This window comes from Heterodontus francisci, chromosome 24 (assembly GCF_036365525.1).
Source record: "Heterodontus francisci isolate sHetFra1 chromosome 24, sHetFra1.hap1, whole genome shotgun sequence".
In the NCBI taxonomy this organism is placed as follows: Eukaryota; Metazoa; Chordata; class Chondrichthyes; order Heterodontiformes; family Heterodontidae; genus Heterodontus; species Heterodontus francisci.
The window spans coordinates 60,618,619-60,637,729 of NC_090394.1; the positions used below are offsets into that span (position 1 = coordinate 60,618,619).

Below are 19,111 nucleotides of genomic sequence, written 5' to 3' on the forward strand. Positions count from 1 at the left end.
CATGCCATACTGTTTTGTGAAAATGATGCTGGAAGCATTGACCATGCTCAACAATGCATCAGTTACCTTTTTAATCCATATATGTACCTGATATTAAAGTGCTGCTGGAATTGAGCCATTGATATAACAATTCAGGGCAGTGGTGACTGTGCCAGCCATGGGTGCTGCTGTCCCTATGATCTCCTTGGTATGTCTTCTCTCATCTTTGTGGTACTTCAACCATACAATAATTATATTACTTAAACCATGTAATAATAATAACCATGTAACCATGTATTTGAGGTACATTAAAAAGCAAGCTTAAGGAGTTAAAATGGCTTCCAGAAATTCTGGTCGATATTAAATAATGTCAAATATGAAAACCATTGTACTGTAAACATTGTCCAAAGAAAGTTATTTAAGGGCTCTTGCACCCATGAAAGTTCCCTAGCTTCCATTGCACATGAGCATATACGTGGAGAGGATTGGAAGTAAATTCAGCAGAAATACTATGATAAGTGTTCACTTATATTTGTGCATTAAATCTGGCATCCTAATGAACCTTGTGCATAAAATGGGAGTGGGCATTTCAGCTCAGCAAAGGTAAATGAGCAGTGAATTATGGGGAAACAACATGGAGTGGCAGTGTAATCTCAATGGTGCAACAACAAAGGGACCTCAGGATGCATGTTTACAAATCTTTGAAGGTGGCAAGACAAGTTGAGAAGGCCATTGAGAAAGCATATGGGATGCTTGGCTTTGTAAATAGGAGCATACAAAAACAAGGAATTATGCTAAAACTTTACAAATCTTTGGTTAGGCTTCATCTGGAGTATTGTGTACAATTCTGGGCAGCACACTTTAGAAAGGATATCAAGGCCCTGAAGAGGATACAGAGGAGCTTTACCAGGATGATGCCAGGGAGAAGGGATTCCAGTGGTTAAGTGGAGAGATCGGAGAAGCTGAGATTGTTTTCCTCAGAGCAGAGAAAGTTAAAGGGAGAGCTAATAGGAGTATTCAAAATTATGAGAGGTTTTAATACAGTATGTAGGGAGAAAGTAGGATTGATTAGGATTCATGATAAATGCCTGGAAAATGTGGAACATTTCCAGTTCCTTGGAAGTTATCTTTCACAGAATTACAGGCCGGAAAGAAATTGGTACACAGCCTGCTCTTCCGATTCAGCACACTTTGTGCCAATTGCGCACCTTTTCACCCAGCACACAGGAATGCTGAATCACTCCCGCGCTTTTACACTGTCATCGAAATCAGGTAAATCATAGAAGCATAGAATCATAGAAATGTTAAGCATGGAAGAAAGCCATTTGGCTCATGGTATCTGTGCCAGCCGACAAGAAGCCATCCAACCTAATCCAACTTTACAGCTCTTGGTTCATAGCCTTGCATGTAACGACACTTCAAGTGCATATCCAAATACTTTTTAAATGTTATGAGGGTTTCTGCCTCTACCACCCTGTCAAGTAGTGAGTTCCAGATCCCCACTGTGTAAAACATTCCCCTCAAATCCCCTCTAAACCTCCTACCTCTTATCTTAAATCTATACCCTGATTATGAACCTCTCAACCAAGGGGAATAGGGTTTTCCTATCCATTCCATTGAGACCTTTCATAATTTTATACACTCAATTAGGTCTCCCCTCAAATAAAACAACCCTAGTTAATCCAATCTTTCCTCATGACTAAAATTCTCCAGTCCAGGCAGCATCCACATAAATATCTTCTTTACACTCTCTAGTGCAATCAAATCTTTCCTATAATGTGGTCACCAAAACTGCATGCTGTACTCCAGCTGTGGCCTAACTGTACTTTATATAGTTCCAACATTATCTCCCTCCTCTTATATTCTATGCCTTAGTTAATAAATGCAAGTATTTTGGCCTTCTTGACCACCTTATTTACCTGTCCAGCCACCTTCAGGGATCTGTGGATACGCACTCCAAGGTCCCTCTGTTCCTCTACACTTCTCAGTATCCTACTATTTATTGTGTATTCCCTTGTCTTGTTAGCCTTCCCCAAATATATTACTTCACACTGCTCTGGATTGAACTCCATTTGCTACCGTTCCACCCATGTGACAAGTCCAGTGATATCATTCATTATCAACCACATAGCCAATTTTTGTATCGTTGGCAAACTTCTTAATCATACCTCCTACATTGAAATCCAAATCATTGATGTATCGCACAAAAGGTAAGGGATCTGGTACTGAGCCCTGTGGAACCCCACTGGAAACAGCCTTCCAGTCACAATAACACACATCTACCATTACCTTCTGCTTCCTGCCTCTGAGCCAATTTTGGATCCAACTTGTCACTTTCCCTTGGATGCCATGGGCTTTTACTTTCATGACCAGTCTGCTATGTGGGACCTTATCAAAAGCCTGGCTAAAATCCATATAGACTACATCAAATGTAAGACCCTCATTGACTTTCCTTGTTACCTTATCAAAAAATTCAGTCATGTTAGACACGACCTTCCATTAACAAATCCGTGCTGAGTGTATTTGATTGTCTTTCTAAACGAAGATTTATCCTGTGCTTCATAACTTTTTCCAATAATTTTCCCACCACCGAGATTCGGCTAATTGGCCTGTAATTACTCGGTCTATCCCTTTCTCCCTTTTAAACAATGGTACAACATTAGCTGTCCTCCAGCCCTCTGGCACCAAACCTGTAGTCAGTGAAGATTGGAAAGAGTCTCTGCTATTTCTTCATAATAAGAGCGAAGTACTGCGGATGCTGGATCTTTGAAATGAGAACAGAAAGTGCTGGAAATACTCAGCAGGTCTGGCAGCAGCCGTGGAGAGAGAAACAGAGTTAACGTTTCAAGTCTATGACCTTTCATCAGAACTGGCAAAGTTTAGAGATGTAACAGTCTTTGAGCAAGTAAAAGGGGAGAGGGGGGAAGAAGAACAAAAGGGAAGGTCTGTGATAGGATGGAGGGCAGGAGAGATTAAATGACAGAGATGTCATGAAACAAAAGGCAAATGGAGTTCTAAATAGTTGCAGTAAAAGGCAAAGCATTAGTCCAGAGATAGCGCTAATGGCAGAATAATGAACAGCTCTGTCCCAAAGCAAAAACATAAAAAACAAGTTTAAGACTAGAACATGGTTAAAAAATAATACAATATAATAACAATATAAAAATAAAATAATAAATAAATGGAAAAATAAATAATGGGGTTAATGATCTGACATTATTGAACTCAATATTGAGTCCAGAAGGCTGTAAAGTGCCGAATCTGAAGATGAGGTGTTGTTCCTCGAGCTTGCGTTGAGCTTCAGTGGAACACTACAGCAGGCCGAGGAGAGAAATGTGGCCATGACAGCAGGGTGGTGAATTAAAATGGCAAGCAACCAGAAGCTCGGGGTCATGCTTATGAATTAGAACATTACAGCGCAGTACAGGCCCTTCGGCCCTCGATGTTGCGCCGACCTGTGAAACCATCTGATCTACACTATTCCATTTTCATCCATATGTCTATCCAATGACCACTTAAATGCCCTTAAAGTTGGCGAGTCTACTACTGTTGCAGGCAGGGCGTTCCACGCCCCTACTACTCTGAGTAAAGAAACTACCTCTAACATCTGTCCTATATCTATCACCCCTCAACTTAAAGCTATGTCCGCTCATGTTTGCCATCACCATCCGAGGAAAAAGACTCTCACTATCCACCCTATCTAACCCTCTGATTATCTTATATGTCTCTATTAAGTCACCTCTCCTTCTCTCCAACGAAAACAACCTCAAGTCCCTCAGCCTTTCCTCGTAAGACCTTCCCTCCATACCAGGCAACATCCTAGTAAATCTCCTCTGCACCCTTTCCAAAGCTTCCACATCCTTCCTATAATGCGGTGACCAGAACTGCACGCAATACTCTAGGTGCGGTCTCACCAGAGTTTTGTACAGCTGCAGCATGACCTCGTGGCTCCGAAACTCGATCCTCCTACTAATAAAAGCTAACACACCATATGCCTTCTTAACAGCCCTATTAACCTGGGTAGCAACTTTCAGGGATTTATGTACCTGGACACCAAGATCTCTCTGTTCATCTACACTACCAAGAATCTTCCCATTAGCCCAGTACTCTGCATTCCTGTTACTCCTTTTAATACTCCTTATGGACTGGGCAGAGGTGTTTTGCAAAGCTGCATTTGGTCTTCCCGCTATAGAGGCGACCACATTGCAGTGAATACAATATACTAAATGGAAAGAAGTACAAGTAAATCACTGCTTCCCCTCAAATGAGTGTTTGGGGCCTTGGATAGTGAGGAGAGAGGAGGTAAAAGGGCAGGTGTTACACCTCCTGCGATTGCATGGAAAGGTGCCGTGGGAAGGCGACAAGGTGTCGGGGGTGATCTTCTATCGCCCTCTGACTGTTTGGGGGTCTAGTAGTGTGATTGCCCCTTTTTTGCCCTTTAGTTCAGCCCATATGACCTAATTTGATGATCCTTCTACCATATCATCCCTCCTCACAACTATTAATATTGCTTTTTCATCCCCCTCTCTATCTCGTCTGAAAACGTTGTAACCAGGAATTCCTGCCCTTCTTTCAATTATGTTTCAGTTCTGGCTATCATACCATACTCCCACATGTCAATCTGTGCTCTCAGCTCATCTGCCTTATTCCCTAGACTTCTTGTATTGAACAATATACTATTTAGCACTGCCAAACTCTCTTACTTTCTATAATAAAAGCAAAATACTGCGGATGCTGGAAATCTGAAACAAAAACAAGAAATGCTGGATTCACTCAGCAGGTCTGGCAGCATCTGTGGAAAGAGAAGCAGAGTTAACGTTTCGGGTCAGTGACCCTTCTTCGGAACTGACAAATATTAGAAAAGTCAGATTATAAACAAGTGAGGTGGGGGTTGGGCAAGAGATAACAAAGGAGAAGGTGCAGATTGGACCAGGCCACATAGCTGACCAAAAGGTCACGGAGCAAAGGCAAACAATATGTTAATGGTGTGTTGAAAGACAAAGCATTAGTACAGATTAGGTGTGAATATACTGAATATTGAACATCAGCAAGTGCAAACCTGAAGAAAAACAACCTGAAAAAAAACAGTGGGTAAGCAAACTGAACAAACTAAGATGAAATGAAATAAATGCAAAAAAAATTGTAAAAAATGTAAAAAGGAATGCAAAAAAAAGGAAGAAAAAATAACTAAAAATGACTAAAAATGAAAGTAAAGTGGGGGGCTGTCATGCTCTGAAATTATTGAACTCAATGTTCAGTCCGGCAGGCTGTAGTGTGCCTAATCGGTAGATGAGATGCTGTTCCTCGAGCTTGCGTTGATGTTCACTGGAACACTGCAGCAATCCCAGGACAGAGATGTGAGCATGAGAGCAGGGGGGAGTGTTGAAATGGCAAGCAACCGGAAGCTCAGGGTCCTGCTTGCGGACTGAGCGGAGATGTTCCGCAAAGCGGTCACCCAGTCTGCGCTTGGTCTCCCCAATGTAGAGGAGACCACACTGTGAGCAGCGAATACAGTATACTACATTGAAAGAAGTACAAGTAAATCGCTGCTTCACCTGAAAGGAGTGTTTGGGGCCTGGGATAGTGAGGAGAGAGGAGGTAAATGGGCAGGTATTACACCTCCTGCGATTGCAAGGGAAGGTGCCCTGGGACGGGGACGAGGTGCTTCCAATTTCCACCCTTCTCTCACCTTTACATGGTCCATCTCTGACACTTCCCTTCCCTTCCTCGACTTCTCTGTCTCCATCTCTGGGGATAGGTTGTCTACCAATATCCATTATAAGCCCACTGACTCCCACAGCTACCTCGACTACACTTCTTCACACCCTACCTCCTGTAAGGACTCCATTCCATTCTCCAGTTTCTCCGTCTCCGACGCATCTGCTCTGATGATGCTACCTTCCATGACGGTGCTTCTGATATGACCTCCTTTTTCCTCAACCGAGGATTTCCCCCCACTGTGGTTGACAGGGCCCTCAACCGTGTCCGACCCATTCCCCGCACCTCTACCCTCACCCCTTCCCCTCCCTCCCAGAACCGTGACAGGGTTCCCCTTGTCCTCACTTTTCATCCCACCAGCCTCCATATCCAAAGGATCATCCTCCGCCATTTTCGCCACCTCCAGCGTGATGCCACTACCAGTCGCATCTTCCCCTCCCTTCCCCTGTCAGCATTCCGAAGGGATCGTTCCCTCCGCGACACCCTGGTCCACTCCTCCATTACCCCCACCACCTCGTCCCCGTCCCAGGGCACCTTCCCTTGCAATCGCAGGAGGTGTAATACCTGCCCATTTACCTCCTCTCTCCTCACTATCCCAGGCCCCAAACACTCCTTTCAGGTGAAGCAGCGATTTACTTGTACTTCTTTCAATGTAGTATACTGTATTCGCTGCTCACAGTGTGGTCTCCTCTACATTGGGGAGACCAAGCGCAGACTGGGTGACCGCTTTGCGGAACATCTCCGCTCAGTCCGCAAGCAGGACCCTGAGCTTCCGGTTGCTTGCCATTTCAACACTCCCCCCTGCTCTCATGCTCACATCTCTGTCCTGGAATTGCTGCAGTGTTCCAGTGAACATCAACGCAAGCTCGAGGAACAGCATCTCATCTACCGATTAGGCACACTACAGCCTGCCGGACTGAACACTGAGTTCAATAATTTCAGAGCATGACAGCCCCCCACTTTACTTTCATTTTTAGTCATTTTCAGTTATTTTTTCTTCCTTTTTTTTTGCATTCCTTTTTACATTTTTTACAATCTTTTTTTGCGTTTATTTCATTTCATCTTAGTTTGTTCAGTTTGCTTACCCATTGTTTTTTTCAGGTTGTTTTTCTTCAGGTTTGCACTTGCTGATGTTCAATATTCAGTATATTCACACCTAATCTGTACTAATGCTTTGTCTTTCAACACACCATTAACATATTGTTTGCCTTTGCTCCGTGACCTTTTGGTCAGCTATGTGGCCTGGTCCAATCTGCACCTTCTCCTTTGTTATCTCTTGCCCAACCCCCACCTCACTTGTTTATAATCTGTGACTTTCCTAATATTTGTCAGTTCCGAAGAAGGGTCACTGACCCGAAACGTTAACTCTGCTTCTCTTTCCACAGATGCTGCCAGACCTGCTGAGTGAATCCAGCATTTCTTGTTTTTGTCTCTTACTTTCTATTTCTAGCCTTTGTTCCTCTAACTTCCAAACACTAATTTTCTGTCTTCCATTTTCAACTTCTCTTTTCTCCTTTCTGAATCTCTTCCTGGGTTCTTATTCCCCTGCCAAGCGAGTTTAAACCCTCCCCAATAGCACTAGCAAAACCCCCTGCGAGGGTATTGGTCCTCTTCATTTGAGTGGGTATTCAGGTATAATCTGTGCTACAATGCTGGATTGTAAGAGTTTAGGGACTTTATCCATCTCTGCAAACTTAATCATATGAATAGACCTTTGCTGGGGGTTAATTCCCTGCACATTACATAGTAGAATGTGTTCCATTAATGTTGATGCCATCCTCATTAGACAAGATCTATTTAAGAGTCAGTAAGATAAATTATGAAACTGGACGTATTTTGTGTTATCTAAAGATTTCTTTTCTCCTCAGAGATCCAATGATTGTGTCTTCTACTTTCTTCAATATGGAAGAACTTGAACAACTTAAAACCAGTTATAACACTGGTGGATTAGAAGCAGTTATACCAGAGATGAAAAATAAACTAGATGACTTGGATAATGCACAACTTAATATTGCAGTTACAGGTGAAATAGGCTCAGGGAAATCCACCTTTATCACTGCTATGATAGGTCTCGAGATAAGTGAGGAGGAAAGAGTTGGTAATGAAGAAACCAATAAGGAGCCAGTCGTATATCCTCACCCTACTCTGCCTAATGTTCAATTCTGGGAACTTCCAGGAATATGTTCTTCTAATCTGCAATGGAGCGATTACCTAAAAATTGTAAATGTTGAACGATATGACATGTTCCTCATTATGTCAGACTGTCGATTCAAAGGAAATGATGGGGAGTTTGCTAAAGTGATTCAGCAGGGAGACAAACAGTTCTACTTTGTTCAATCTAAAACTGATAATCAGCTCCCTCCATTGGAAATGGAAGGTGCAGCCTTTAACGATGAGTTACAAAAACTCAGGATGGACTGTGTCAGCAACTTAGAAGGCGCGGGGATTACAGCACCAGCTGTTTTTCTGATTTCAAGTTTTCACCAGAATAAGTATGATTTCCCTGTTCTAAAGGACACCCTTGCAAACAACCTGCAAAATAGAAAGAAGATTGCTTTCTTGCGTGCTCTCCCGAATGTAACTTCAAAAATTATAGAACAGAAAAGAAAAATGTTAGAGAAAAGAATTTGGATGACGGCAGCACTTGCTGGGGCGGTGGGAGCAGTGCCAGTTCCAGGCTTGTCCTTTGCCACTGGCATTGGGTTGCTGGTTGCAGGACTAATGTACCTCTGGCACCATCTGGATCTACGTGATAAGTGTTTACAAAGACTGGCTGCCACAGCTGGCAAACCCTTGACAGTTCTGCAAACTGAAATTCAGTCGCCAGGCAAAATATCCCGAGCATTTATCAGAATACTGTTATGCATCACCGCTGTTGCCTGTACAATAGCTGAGGTTAAGCTTGGCTTCACACCAATGATTGTTTCTGTCTTTGGAGCAGTGTCATCCTTTAGTTTCACTGCTATGCTATTGAAGGATTCACTAAACGAACATGTGAAAACCACACAAAGGGCAGTGAAGTCTGCATTCGAAACAAGTTAAATTTATCTATAGTGCATTCATTCACTTTGTATCCAGTCCTATACTGTACTGTGGGTTCACTCAGCTTTTGGCTTAATGAAAAATCATTCATGCAGAACCTTGTCAAAACCTTTCTAAAAGCTCGAGCAAACTGTATCTTGGCAAATTCCGTTGGCTACTTCATCTGCAATGTTCTCAGAGAAGTCATGGAGCGTTTGCTAGGTATTTAGAAGGGAGATTGTTGAGTGTGTTTCTGCAATTTCACCATATGTGCTCCCAGCAGACAATGATCCATTGAACCATAGAAAGGTTACGGCGCAGAAAACCTATCATATCTGCGCCTGCCGAAAAAACTAGCCACCCAATCTAATCCCACGTTCCAGCACCTGATCCATAGCCTTGCAGGTTACAGCACTTCAGGTGCATGTCCAGGTACCTTTTAAAAGAGTTGAAGGTTTCTGCCCCCACTACTGATCCGGGCAGTGAATTCCAGACACCCACCACCCTTTGGGTGAAAAAGAGTTTTCCTCATGTCCCCTCTAATCCTTCTACCAATCACCTTAAAACTGTGCCCCCTGGTAATTGAGCTCTCCAAAAAACAGGTCCTTCCTGTCTACTCTATCTAAGCCCCTCATAATTTTGTACACCTCAATTAAGTCACCCCTCAGCTTTTTCTGTTCTAAGGAAAACAACCCTAGCCTATCCGATCTTTCCTCATAGCTGCAATTTTCAAGTCCTGGCAACATTCTTGTAAATCTCCTGTGTACTCTCTCCAGAGCAACTACATCCTTCCTGTAATGTGATAACCAGAACTGTACGCAATACTCCAGCAGTGGCCTAACCACGTTCTATACAGTTCCAGCATTACATCCTTGCTTTTGTATTCTATACCTCAGCCAATAAAGGAAAGCATTCCATATGCCTTCTTCACTACTCTATCTACCTGTCCAGCCACCTTCAAGGACTTGTGGGCATGCACTCCAAGGTCTCTCACTTCCTGTACCCCTCTCAATATCCTCCTATTTATTGTGTATTCCCTTTCTTTGTTTGCCCTCCCCAAATGCATTACCTCACATTTCTCTGGATTGAATTCCATTTGCTACTTTTCCGCCCACTCAACCAAACCATTAATATCATTCTGGAGTCTACAGCTATCCTCTTCACTATCAACTACACGACTAAGTTTTGTGTCATCTGCAAATTTCCCAATCATGCCTCCTAAAGTCCAAATCATTAATATATACCACAAACAGCAAGGGACCCAACACTGAACCCTATGGAATGCCAGTGGAAACCGCCTTCCATTCACAAAAACATCCTTCAACCATTTCCCATTATTTCCTGTCACTATACCAATATTGGATCCAACTTGCCACATTCCTCTGTATCCCATGGGCTTTTACTTTTCTGACCAGTCTGCCATGTGGGACCTTGTCAAATGCCTTACTAAAATCCATGTAGACAACATCCACTGCACTACCCTCACCAATCCTCCTTGTTATTTCCTCAAAAAACTAAATTAAGTTAGTAAGACATGATGTTCCCTTGACAAATCCATGCTGACTATCCCTGATTAATCCATGTCTTTCTAAGTGACAGTCATAGAGAAATACAGCACTGAAACAGGCCCTTTGGCCCACCGTGTCTGTGCTGACCATCAACCACCCATTTATACTCATCCTACATTAATCCCATACCACATCCCCACCTTCCCTCAATTCTCCTACCACCTACCTACACTAGGGGCAACTTACAATGGCCAATTTACCCATCAACCTGCAAGTCTTTGGCTGTGGGAGGAAACCAGAGCACCTGGCAGAAACTCATGTGGTCACAGGGAGCACTTGCAAACTCTGCACAGGCAGTGCCCAGAACTGAACCCGGGTTGCTGGAGCTGTGAGGCTGTAGTGCTAACCACTGCACCACCCTATCCTATCCTACCCTATCGCTCAAAATTGATTCTAATAATCTGCCCACCACCGAGGTCAGTCTGACTGGCCTATAATTATTTGGCCTATCCCTCGCACACTTTTTAAACAATGGTACAATGTTTGCAGATCTCCAAACCTCTGGTACCTCACCTGTATCTAGTGAGGATTTGAAGATGATCCTCAGTGCATCCGTTGTTTCCTCCCTGGCTTCCTTTAACAGCCTGGGATACAATCCATCCGGCCCTGGCGATTTATTCATTTTTAAGGATGTCAGACCCTCTAGTACTTCCTCTCTCATTATGCTTATTGTATCTAATATTTCACACTCCTCCTCTTTAACTACAGTGTCTGATTCATCCCTCTCCTTTGTGAAGATAGAGACAAAGTACTCATTAAGAACCCTGCCCATGTCTTCTGCATCCACGCATTAGTTACCTTGTACATCTGATAGGCCCTACCCTTTCCTTAGTTATCCTCTTGCTCTTAATGTATTGATGAAACATCTTCGGGTTTTCCTTAATTTTACCTGCCAATATTTTTTCATGTCCTCTCTTTGCTTTTCTAATTTTCTTTTTTACTTCATCCCTGCACTTTCAATACTGCTCTAGACTTTCTAATATATTAAGTTTTTTGTGACTGTCATAAGCTTTCTTTTTCTGCTTTATTTTACCCTGTACACTTCTTGATAAGCAGGAGATTACTTTCTGAAAATTAGCTCTGATCTTTCCTTTCTAATCCCATGTCAGGGCATTTTTATACAGGCACTCCTCCAACTACCAATTAGAATGATTTCCATTAATAATCTGCTTAAATAAAGCTCGCTAGCTTCGTTGCCCTTTGTTTCCAGCAATATCACTAAAAAAAAAGGGTTATGTTGTGTTAACCGTGGAGCGGAGTCAACTCCCCTTGTCCACAGCTACAGTTACTGGCTTAGTACAAAGAGGGGGAACTCAGTCCTTTCTTTAACTATCAATTTACTTTATTCACGTTGTTGTACAATGTAAGAATAAGGCTTATACACTTAGTTAGACAAAAACCTACAACTCCCACTGAGTTATACAGTTAATAACAAAACTAGCTAGAATTCATAAGCACACCCACTAAGTTCCTCTGACCTTTCCCTATCCTAGTCACAGAATACAAAGGATATTACCCAAAAAAGGGAGAGTTAACGCTGGCCAGGTTTTCCATTCTCTCTCTTCTACGTCGTTGCCGCGTCGCTCACGCAGGGTCTTCCGATTCCACGATGGTTGATCTCCAGAGTTTTCACTGGCTCTATGCCCAAAAAGTTCTATTCTTATCCTGTTGCTTATCTCTCCAAATCTGAGCTGTGTCTTTCCGGTTGGCTTAAGCTTGATCACCTCGTTCACAGCTTCTCTTAATTGGCCCAGGCCCAAAGACCCCGGTATCACACCGTGTCCAAATAAGGCCCTTTTCCTGTGTCCTGTTCTTTGTCTTGTCCCATAAAGTAATTAGTTCAAATTGTTTTTTACCAGCACACGCCAGTGTCCGAGCTCCAGGTTACTACAGGTCAAACAATCCCAGCAGTTTGTAACTGATTCTGTGTTTCTTGCAGCCCCTGGCCAACATCTCCCCCCTCATGATCCAAAGATACCTATCTTAGGATCATCAAGTTTCCCTGCTCTGTGAACCATTCCTGAGAACGTCATTGTCCCCCAATGAGTGTGCAATACTGTTACATATAAAAAGATATGTTATAAAACTTAGTATATACAGTTGTTTTTCTCAGTTTTTTGTTTATATTGATAACCGTTCCTTCTGTTTCATTATAGTCCCATCATCCAATCTTCGCAAAAGTTCATTTTTCCACCTTCTAAGCTGATATACATTGAATACAACAATTATTAGCGCACATAGAATCACTATGACAGCAGTATGTGATACAATTCTGACCCATGGATGTATTTGAACATTAGATCCCCAATTCCAAAACTTATTCCAAAACCCTGGGTCACACAACAGTTCATTTGCCTTGTCAACATGAGTTCTATTGTCTTAGTGTGTTTATTCCATTGATGAATTATTTCTTTTGCCTAGTCTGCTATTTGTGCCCAATCTGCTGTCAGGTGTGGGATGGGTGGTAATTCAATGGCAATATATTCCCGTACCTCTTGATCTGTATCAGTACGCTGGACTGTAAGATTCTCCTTTATCACTATCCTCTTCATTGGCTTAGGTAGTACTTGTCCACCAACAACCAAGTCCGAGGTTACATTGTGAATGGCTACATTGTGTTCCTCCAGTATACCCAATGTTTTTTCCGCGCACGCCAACCCATCTACTGCCGCATAATACAAATTTAAATCTTCTCGCTGTCCTTTGTTGGTTCGAACTATCTTGATCTGCCGAGCAAAGTTGTTTTTGGCCACGGGATAATCTTCCCATGTCACCACTGCTTCCAGCGCGTTCATTCGTCGTGATAGCTCCGATGTGGATTCACCCATAGTCCCAAATATGGTCAATCCAATTGCAATGCAATGTATCACCCTCTTCATTGTGGGCTGGACCTGTAATATACAAGTGTAATTTCTGCTCTTATTTACAGTTTCTTTCTTATCCTATTTTAAGTCCAGTCTCTCCATACACTGAGCCAGACTGTCTATATCTTGTTCCCAATTTGTTACTGATTCTAACCGTCCATTTCTTCTAGCCCACTTACTTTCCCTCTTTCCTTTATTTTTCTTTCGTTTTTTCCCCTCGATTTCCCTCTGTATGTGGATGTACAACTTCAGGTTGTCTTTCAAACACTTCCGCTTGGCTCTGCAATTGATCCTGCTCTTGATCTCCCTGACCTTCGATCGGAACATCGGTAGCATCAAGCATCACATGCCAACTGTGATTATCTTGTTTTTCTCCTACTAACTTTAACTGATTAATGTGATACCAACCACTCTTATCTGGCGCCATCAATACTTTGAATACAGATGGACTAGCTTTATCTACGATCTCATAGGGACTGGCGAACTTTGGACTCAAAAATGAGATGGGCTGGTATATTCTGATCATTACCCTTTGTCCAAGGCCCAACTCTATCGGGCTGGCTTTCACATCGAAATAAGCCTTACTTTGCTGTCTCTTCTTTCCCTGTTGGTGAGCTGCCATGTAATTTGCTTCCCTCACTGTTTCTACTAGTTGTTGCACCCATCTTTCTGATATAATACTGTCCACCTCAGGTTCGGACAAGTCCAAACCTACCAACCCCTCCATTCCTCTCATGTCCCTTCCCGTCATGAGTTTATAGGGAGTATAACCTGTTGATGAAGCTACGGTATTCCTGATTACCATCAACACATAGGGCAGAACAACCTGCCAGGTCCCCATATGCTGCTGTACCATTTTAGCTATCATGTTTTTCAATGTCCGATTCATCCTTTCCACAATTCCACTAGACTGTGGTCTATAGGGTATGTGGAATTTCTGTTTAACCCCAAAGAGGGTCATGACATTTTGCATTACTTGGGCTGTAAAATGTGTTCCCTGATCTGATTCTATGCTTCGGGGTAAACCCCACCGAGTGAATACCCTTTCTAACAGAATTTTCGCGGTGATTTTGGCTGTATTTGTTCTGGTTGGGAAAGCTTCCACCCATTTGGTAAACGTATCTACTATTACTAGAATGTACTTAAACCCTCCTGGAGTTGGGGGGTAAGGGTCCTACATAGTCTATCTGTAAATTAGTCCAAGGCCCTTCTACTGGTCTAGTATGTCGGAGGGCCCCTTTCTTGACATTCCTATTGGGGTTGTGTTGTGCACAGATCAAACAATTCTTGACGTAGTGTTCCACGTCACCTTTCATTCCAGGCCACCAACACACCTCCTTTATCCTTTCCAGGGTACTCTCTGTCCCTTTATGTCCCCATAAGTCATGGTACCAGTGGACTATTTGGTTTCGTCCCCCCTCTGGCACTACGAATTTTCCTTCACATAACACTACTCCATCCTGAATATATATCCCCTTGTACTCTTTGTATGTATCTGACTCTACTCCTTCTATCAGTTTTTTTCAATTCTCCATCTTTCTTCTGCTCCTCTGTTAAATCCAATACCTTAACCTGTTTTCCTTTCTGTTCCCCAATGTCCTCAATCGGTGACTGCCATTCCTGCCCACTAACAGCACCTTGTTTGGCTAGTCCCTCCACTTTCCTGTTCCCTTCCGGAGTAAGTTTTGAATGAGCTTTGACCTTCGTGATCCCATATCCTTTCCCCTGTGCTCCTTCAAAGATGTATCTTAATAATGGGCCGATGGAAGGGGCTTCCCGTCCGCTGAGACAAAACTCCTCGCCTCCCATAAGGGCAAATGTTCCGTGAGGCTATTACAGACATACATGCTATCAGAATATATCACCGATCCAGGCGGGAAGTATTCTGGGTGGCCAACCACATATGCGACGGCTGCTAATTCTGCCGCCTGCGCGCTCATGGTTTTAGGCAATTTTAAGGCTGCACTAAACTTTTCCTGACCGTGTTCGTCTTCTACATATATCCCGCACCCAGTCCTCCTCTCGCCATCCTGTACTGATGAGGAATCATCCACAAAAATTTTTAAGTGGGGTTCTTCTTTTCTCTTTGCATCTTTACTTTCTATCCCCATTGCTTTCTCCAATCCACTCCTACCCCCTCCTTTTTGTTTTGATACAAATGGTCCCTTGGGATCATTTGCTATCATGACTTGACACTCATGTTTCTCTCCTTGATACACTAGGTTGTCTGCCAACATACTGGTAGTTTTTACTCCTTTCACGCTTATGTTTCTTCCCTGCAACAACAGTGTCCACCTAGCAATTCGGTTCTGACTTACTGACCCATCTTTGGATCCTACCGTCTAATAGTAACTGTATAGGAGTATGTTCTGTCAATATTGTAAGTGGATTCAGTCCCACTATGTAAGTAAAATACTGTACTGCCCAAAAAACTGCTAACAAATGTTTCTCACACGTCATACACCCCTGCTCTACCGGTGAAAGCATACGCGAGGCATACGCTACTGGTCTCAATTTCCCGTGTGTCTCCTGTAACAGAACTGCTGAGAGGGTGGTGTCTGTGGTAGCTACCTCCAATGAAAATGGCTCAGTTGGATTTGGGGTTTTCAGAGCAGGCGCAGCAGCTAGTGCCTGCTTTAAATCTGAAATGGCCTGTGTGTGTTCAGTTTTCCACTCCAACGTCACATTCTTTTTCAATAGTTCCATTAATGGGGCCGCTTTTGTAGCGAATCCATCAATGTGGTCCCTGCAATATCCCACCAAACCCAGGAAAGATCTCAACCCTTTTACATCCCTTGGGACAGGGAGTCTGCCAACTGCTACTACCCTTCGTTGGTCAATTTCTCTCTTTCCCGGTGTCAAGATCATTCCCAAGTAAGTAAGCTTCTGTTTCATAACTTGCGCTTTTTTAGGGTTTACTTTTAGTCCCAATGCATGTAACAATTGTAGTAATTCACTTGGTAACTGATAATGTTCCTGTTCCGCTTCAGTTTGTAGCAATAAATCATCTACATACTGCACCAGACATTCAGGCTTTGAGAACCTTTTTAACCCTTCCCTTAAACGTTGGTGAAATATAGACGGGGAATTATGAAATCCCTGTGGCAGGGCGGTCCATGTATATTGTTGTCCTTGAAAGGTAAACGCAAATTTATATTGGCATTCCTTCTCCAGTGGAATAGACCAAAAACCGTTACTTATGTCTAAAACAGTGAACCACTGTGCATCCTCATTTTGTTTAACTACCGTCTCTGGGCTAGTTGCTACGGTAGGGGCCGTTAACGGGGTTACCTTATTTAATTCTCGATAGTCTATCGTTAGTCGCCAGCTACTGTCCGGTTTCCTCACCGGCCAAATAGGTGAGTTGTTAGTGGAGGCTACCGGTCTTAATATCCCTTGTAGCAGTAAACTCTATCACTTTTCCTACCTCCTCTTCTGCCTGTTCTGGAAAACCATACTGCTTCTATGGTTTGGGGTCTGGGCCCTGTATACAAACACTTCCGGTCATTTTCCCACAATCATGTTTATGTCGAGCAAATACTACTGAATTCCGTGTGATAATTTGTTGTACTTCACTATCGCTACTCATTTCTTCTGGTCTTGTCCACAGTTCCCCAAACGTGCATATCCTATCCTGGTATTCCCCCACCGGGACAGATGTGTGATCTATACTACCCATGCCCAAGGGCATTTGCCAAATCGCGCAATTAACAGGGTCAAAACAGAGTCCCGCTTTAGCCATGTAATCACACCCTAATATATGTTCTTGTTCTCTGGGTAACTCAATGAGAACCACTGAGTGCTCTATTGCTACGTCCCCCACACTGACTTCCATCGGTACGCTCACATATCCCACTTGTGAATGTCCTGTAAATCCACGTAAAACAAGTTTACTTTGAATTTCCCAATCTACTAACATTGGTGGTATTTACGGTGGTTCGGGATCCTCCAGTGTCCCAAAGGAACGTAACAGGGCGGCCTCCAACCCTACCATTCACTAGGGGGTCTCCCTGTGTTATCCCACCTCGTGTCACACAGCCATAACGGAGAGGCCTGCAACCATCATTGTAGTTCAGGGTACAACCCCGAAGACGGTGCTATCTCTAGTACATCACATTGAGGATTTGACCTATTTGGTCCTTCCACGGGTAGGCTCTGGCGTTTGTTCTGGCCTCCTCCCCGACCTACATTTTCTCGTCTCAGGTTTGGGCATTCTCTTTTGAAATGTCCATCCTGGCCACAGTTATAGCAGTGGGTCGGCCCGCCCGGAATTCTCCCTGTTCCTGGGACGGATCCTCTCCCAATGCCTCTACCCCTTCCTCCTGTCTGAAAGGCTGGGTGGGGTGCCCCTTGTGTAGTTCCCCTCCCTTCATTTCTCCAGGTTATTGTCTGATCTTTTACAGGCATTGCCTTTCCCCCAGGGGCCTTGGAGAATTTTGTTGTTTCTTTCGCCTATGCTCTAACCATCCTCCTGAGTACCCAAGCCTCTGTGTGCGTGTCATCAGAGGGATCAAATTGATCTAGTGCCCTTCTTGACTCCTCAGTGCCATTCGACACCAGCGTTCTCAGCCATCTGTTTCTAATCTCTGGCGTTGGATTTGCTCTATCTAGATTCACGCCATATACCCCTTGAAACACCGCCCAGATGTGAGCTACAAATGCGACAGGGTGTTCAACTTTTCTTTGATAGCATTTCGTTAGCACCTCCACTGGGTCCCCTCTATTAGCACCCATGACATTTAATACTTGTTCTTTTAAATCCTCATTTGTGCCTCTACTGAGTTTTTGCTCCTCCAGTAGGGCGGAGTATATGTGTGGGTGTAGGCACATTATAATTAATTTTCTTTCTTCAGCATCATCTAAGCCGTGTATTCCTCTCTGTTGACTGACCGCTTGGAACAGCTCCCTAGGATCATCCCCGGGTGCGCACGTCCCAATATCTTTCACAATATCCCTCAATTGCTGTACCCCCATTGGAGTGGAATATGTCATATGCGGGCCACCTGGCCATCTGCTCCTATCGCTGCCCTAGTGGTCACAAGGGGGGCCATGGGGGCCGATGACTCCTTTGGCTCTGGCTCATATGCTGGCGGAGGATCCTCGGGTAGAGGGTCTCCATCATCATAACCGTATCTAGCCGCTTCATCTGCTAACTCATTCCAATCTATGTCCCTTTCACCATTCTCTTCACTTCCTTCGGGTGCAAAAGCACAGATTATACCTCTCTGCGTGGCTAGCTGCTCTTGCAGTCTCGCTATGTAATTTTGACACTTTGTGTGATCACCTGAACTACTTCTCTTTTCCTGAGCTGCTCTCTGAATCACATTCATGGCAGTTTTTAAATCACTACATTGTTGTTTCCATTCTTCCACCTCAGCTTTAGCTGCTTGGGCTTCTCCCTCTCGCCTACTTTTTTCCGTAACTAGTTTTTCACACTAACTGGTATTGGTTCATATGCATCAAATCCGCACTTCTCTGTCCCTGCAAATCAGTTACTTTTTCATTAAGGCGGGCTGCCTCCTCAGAGTTTTTTATTCTCTTCCTCTAGTCTTTTCTGCTCATTTTTAGCCTGCTGTTGGCATTCTATCCATTCCTCAAGTAAGCAGCCGATAGCTACTGACTTCTGTATCTTTTTAAATTTCCTAGCTGACAACTTTGCTTGTGCAGTCTTCCAAAGGGCTTCCCCTACAGGTTTTCCCTTATCACTATTGTGACCAGCATACGCTCCGTATTGCGGCCACTTCGCTATTACGTATTTTTGGAGGAATCCTTTCCAATCAAAACAATCCGGGTCTCCAGGGTTTGGAGATTCCCTTTGTTTCTTCATCTTATGTTAGTAGCTACAAATTAACCCCTAAGTTCCTGTTCTCTTTGTACTTTACCAATTTGGTTCGGCTCGAGTCTCCCGCTGATTCAACGGAGAGATTTATCCTCGAGCCCACCCAGGGACGCTAATTATGT

The 19,111-nt window shown here is 43.6% G+C and overlaps 1 protein-coding gene across 1 annotated transcript; it reads left to right on the top strand.

Moving 5' to 3' along the window:
* The first annotated feature begins 635 nt into the window (after nt 1–635).
* LOC137383619 (interferon-gamma-inducible GTPase 10-like) lies at nt 636–8,739 on the top strand. The gene is made up of 4 exons (XM_068056773.1): nt 636–794; nt 1,116–1,251; nt 2,006–2,189; nt 7,566–8,739. The coding sequence occupies exons 1-4, from the start codon at nt 636–638 to the stop codon at nt 8,737–8,739; spliced, it is 1,653 nt and encodes a 550-aa protein (XP_067912874.1).
* Nucleotides 8,740–19,111: the final 10,372 nt, after the last annotated feature.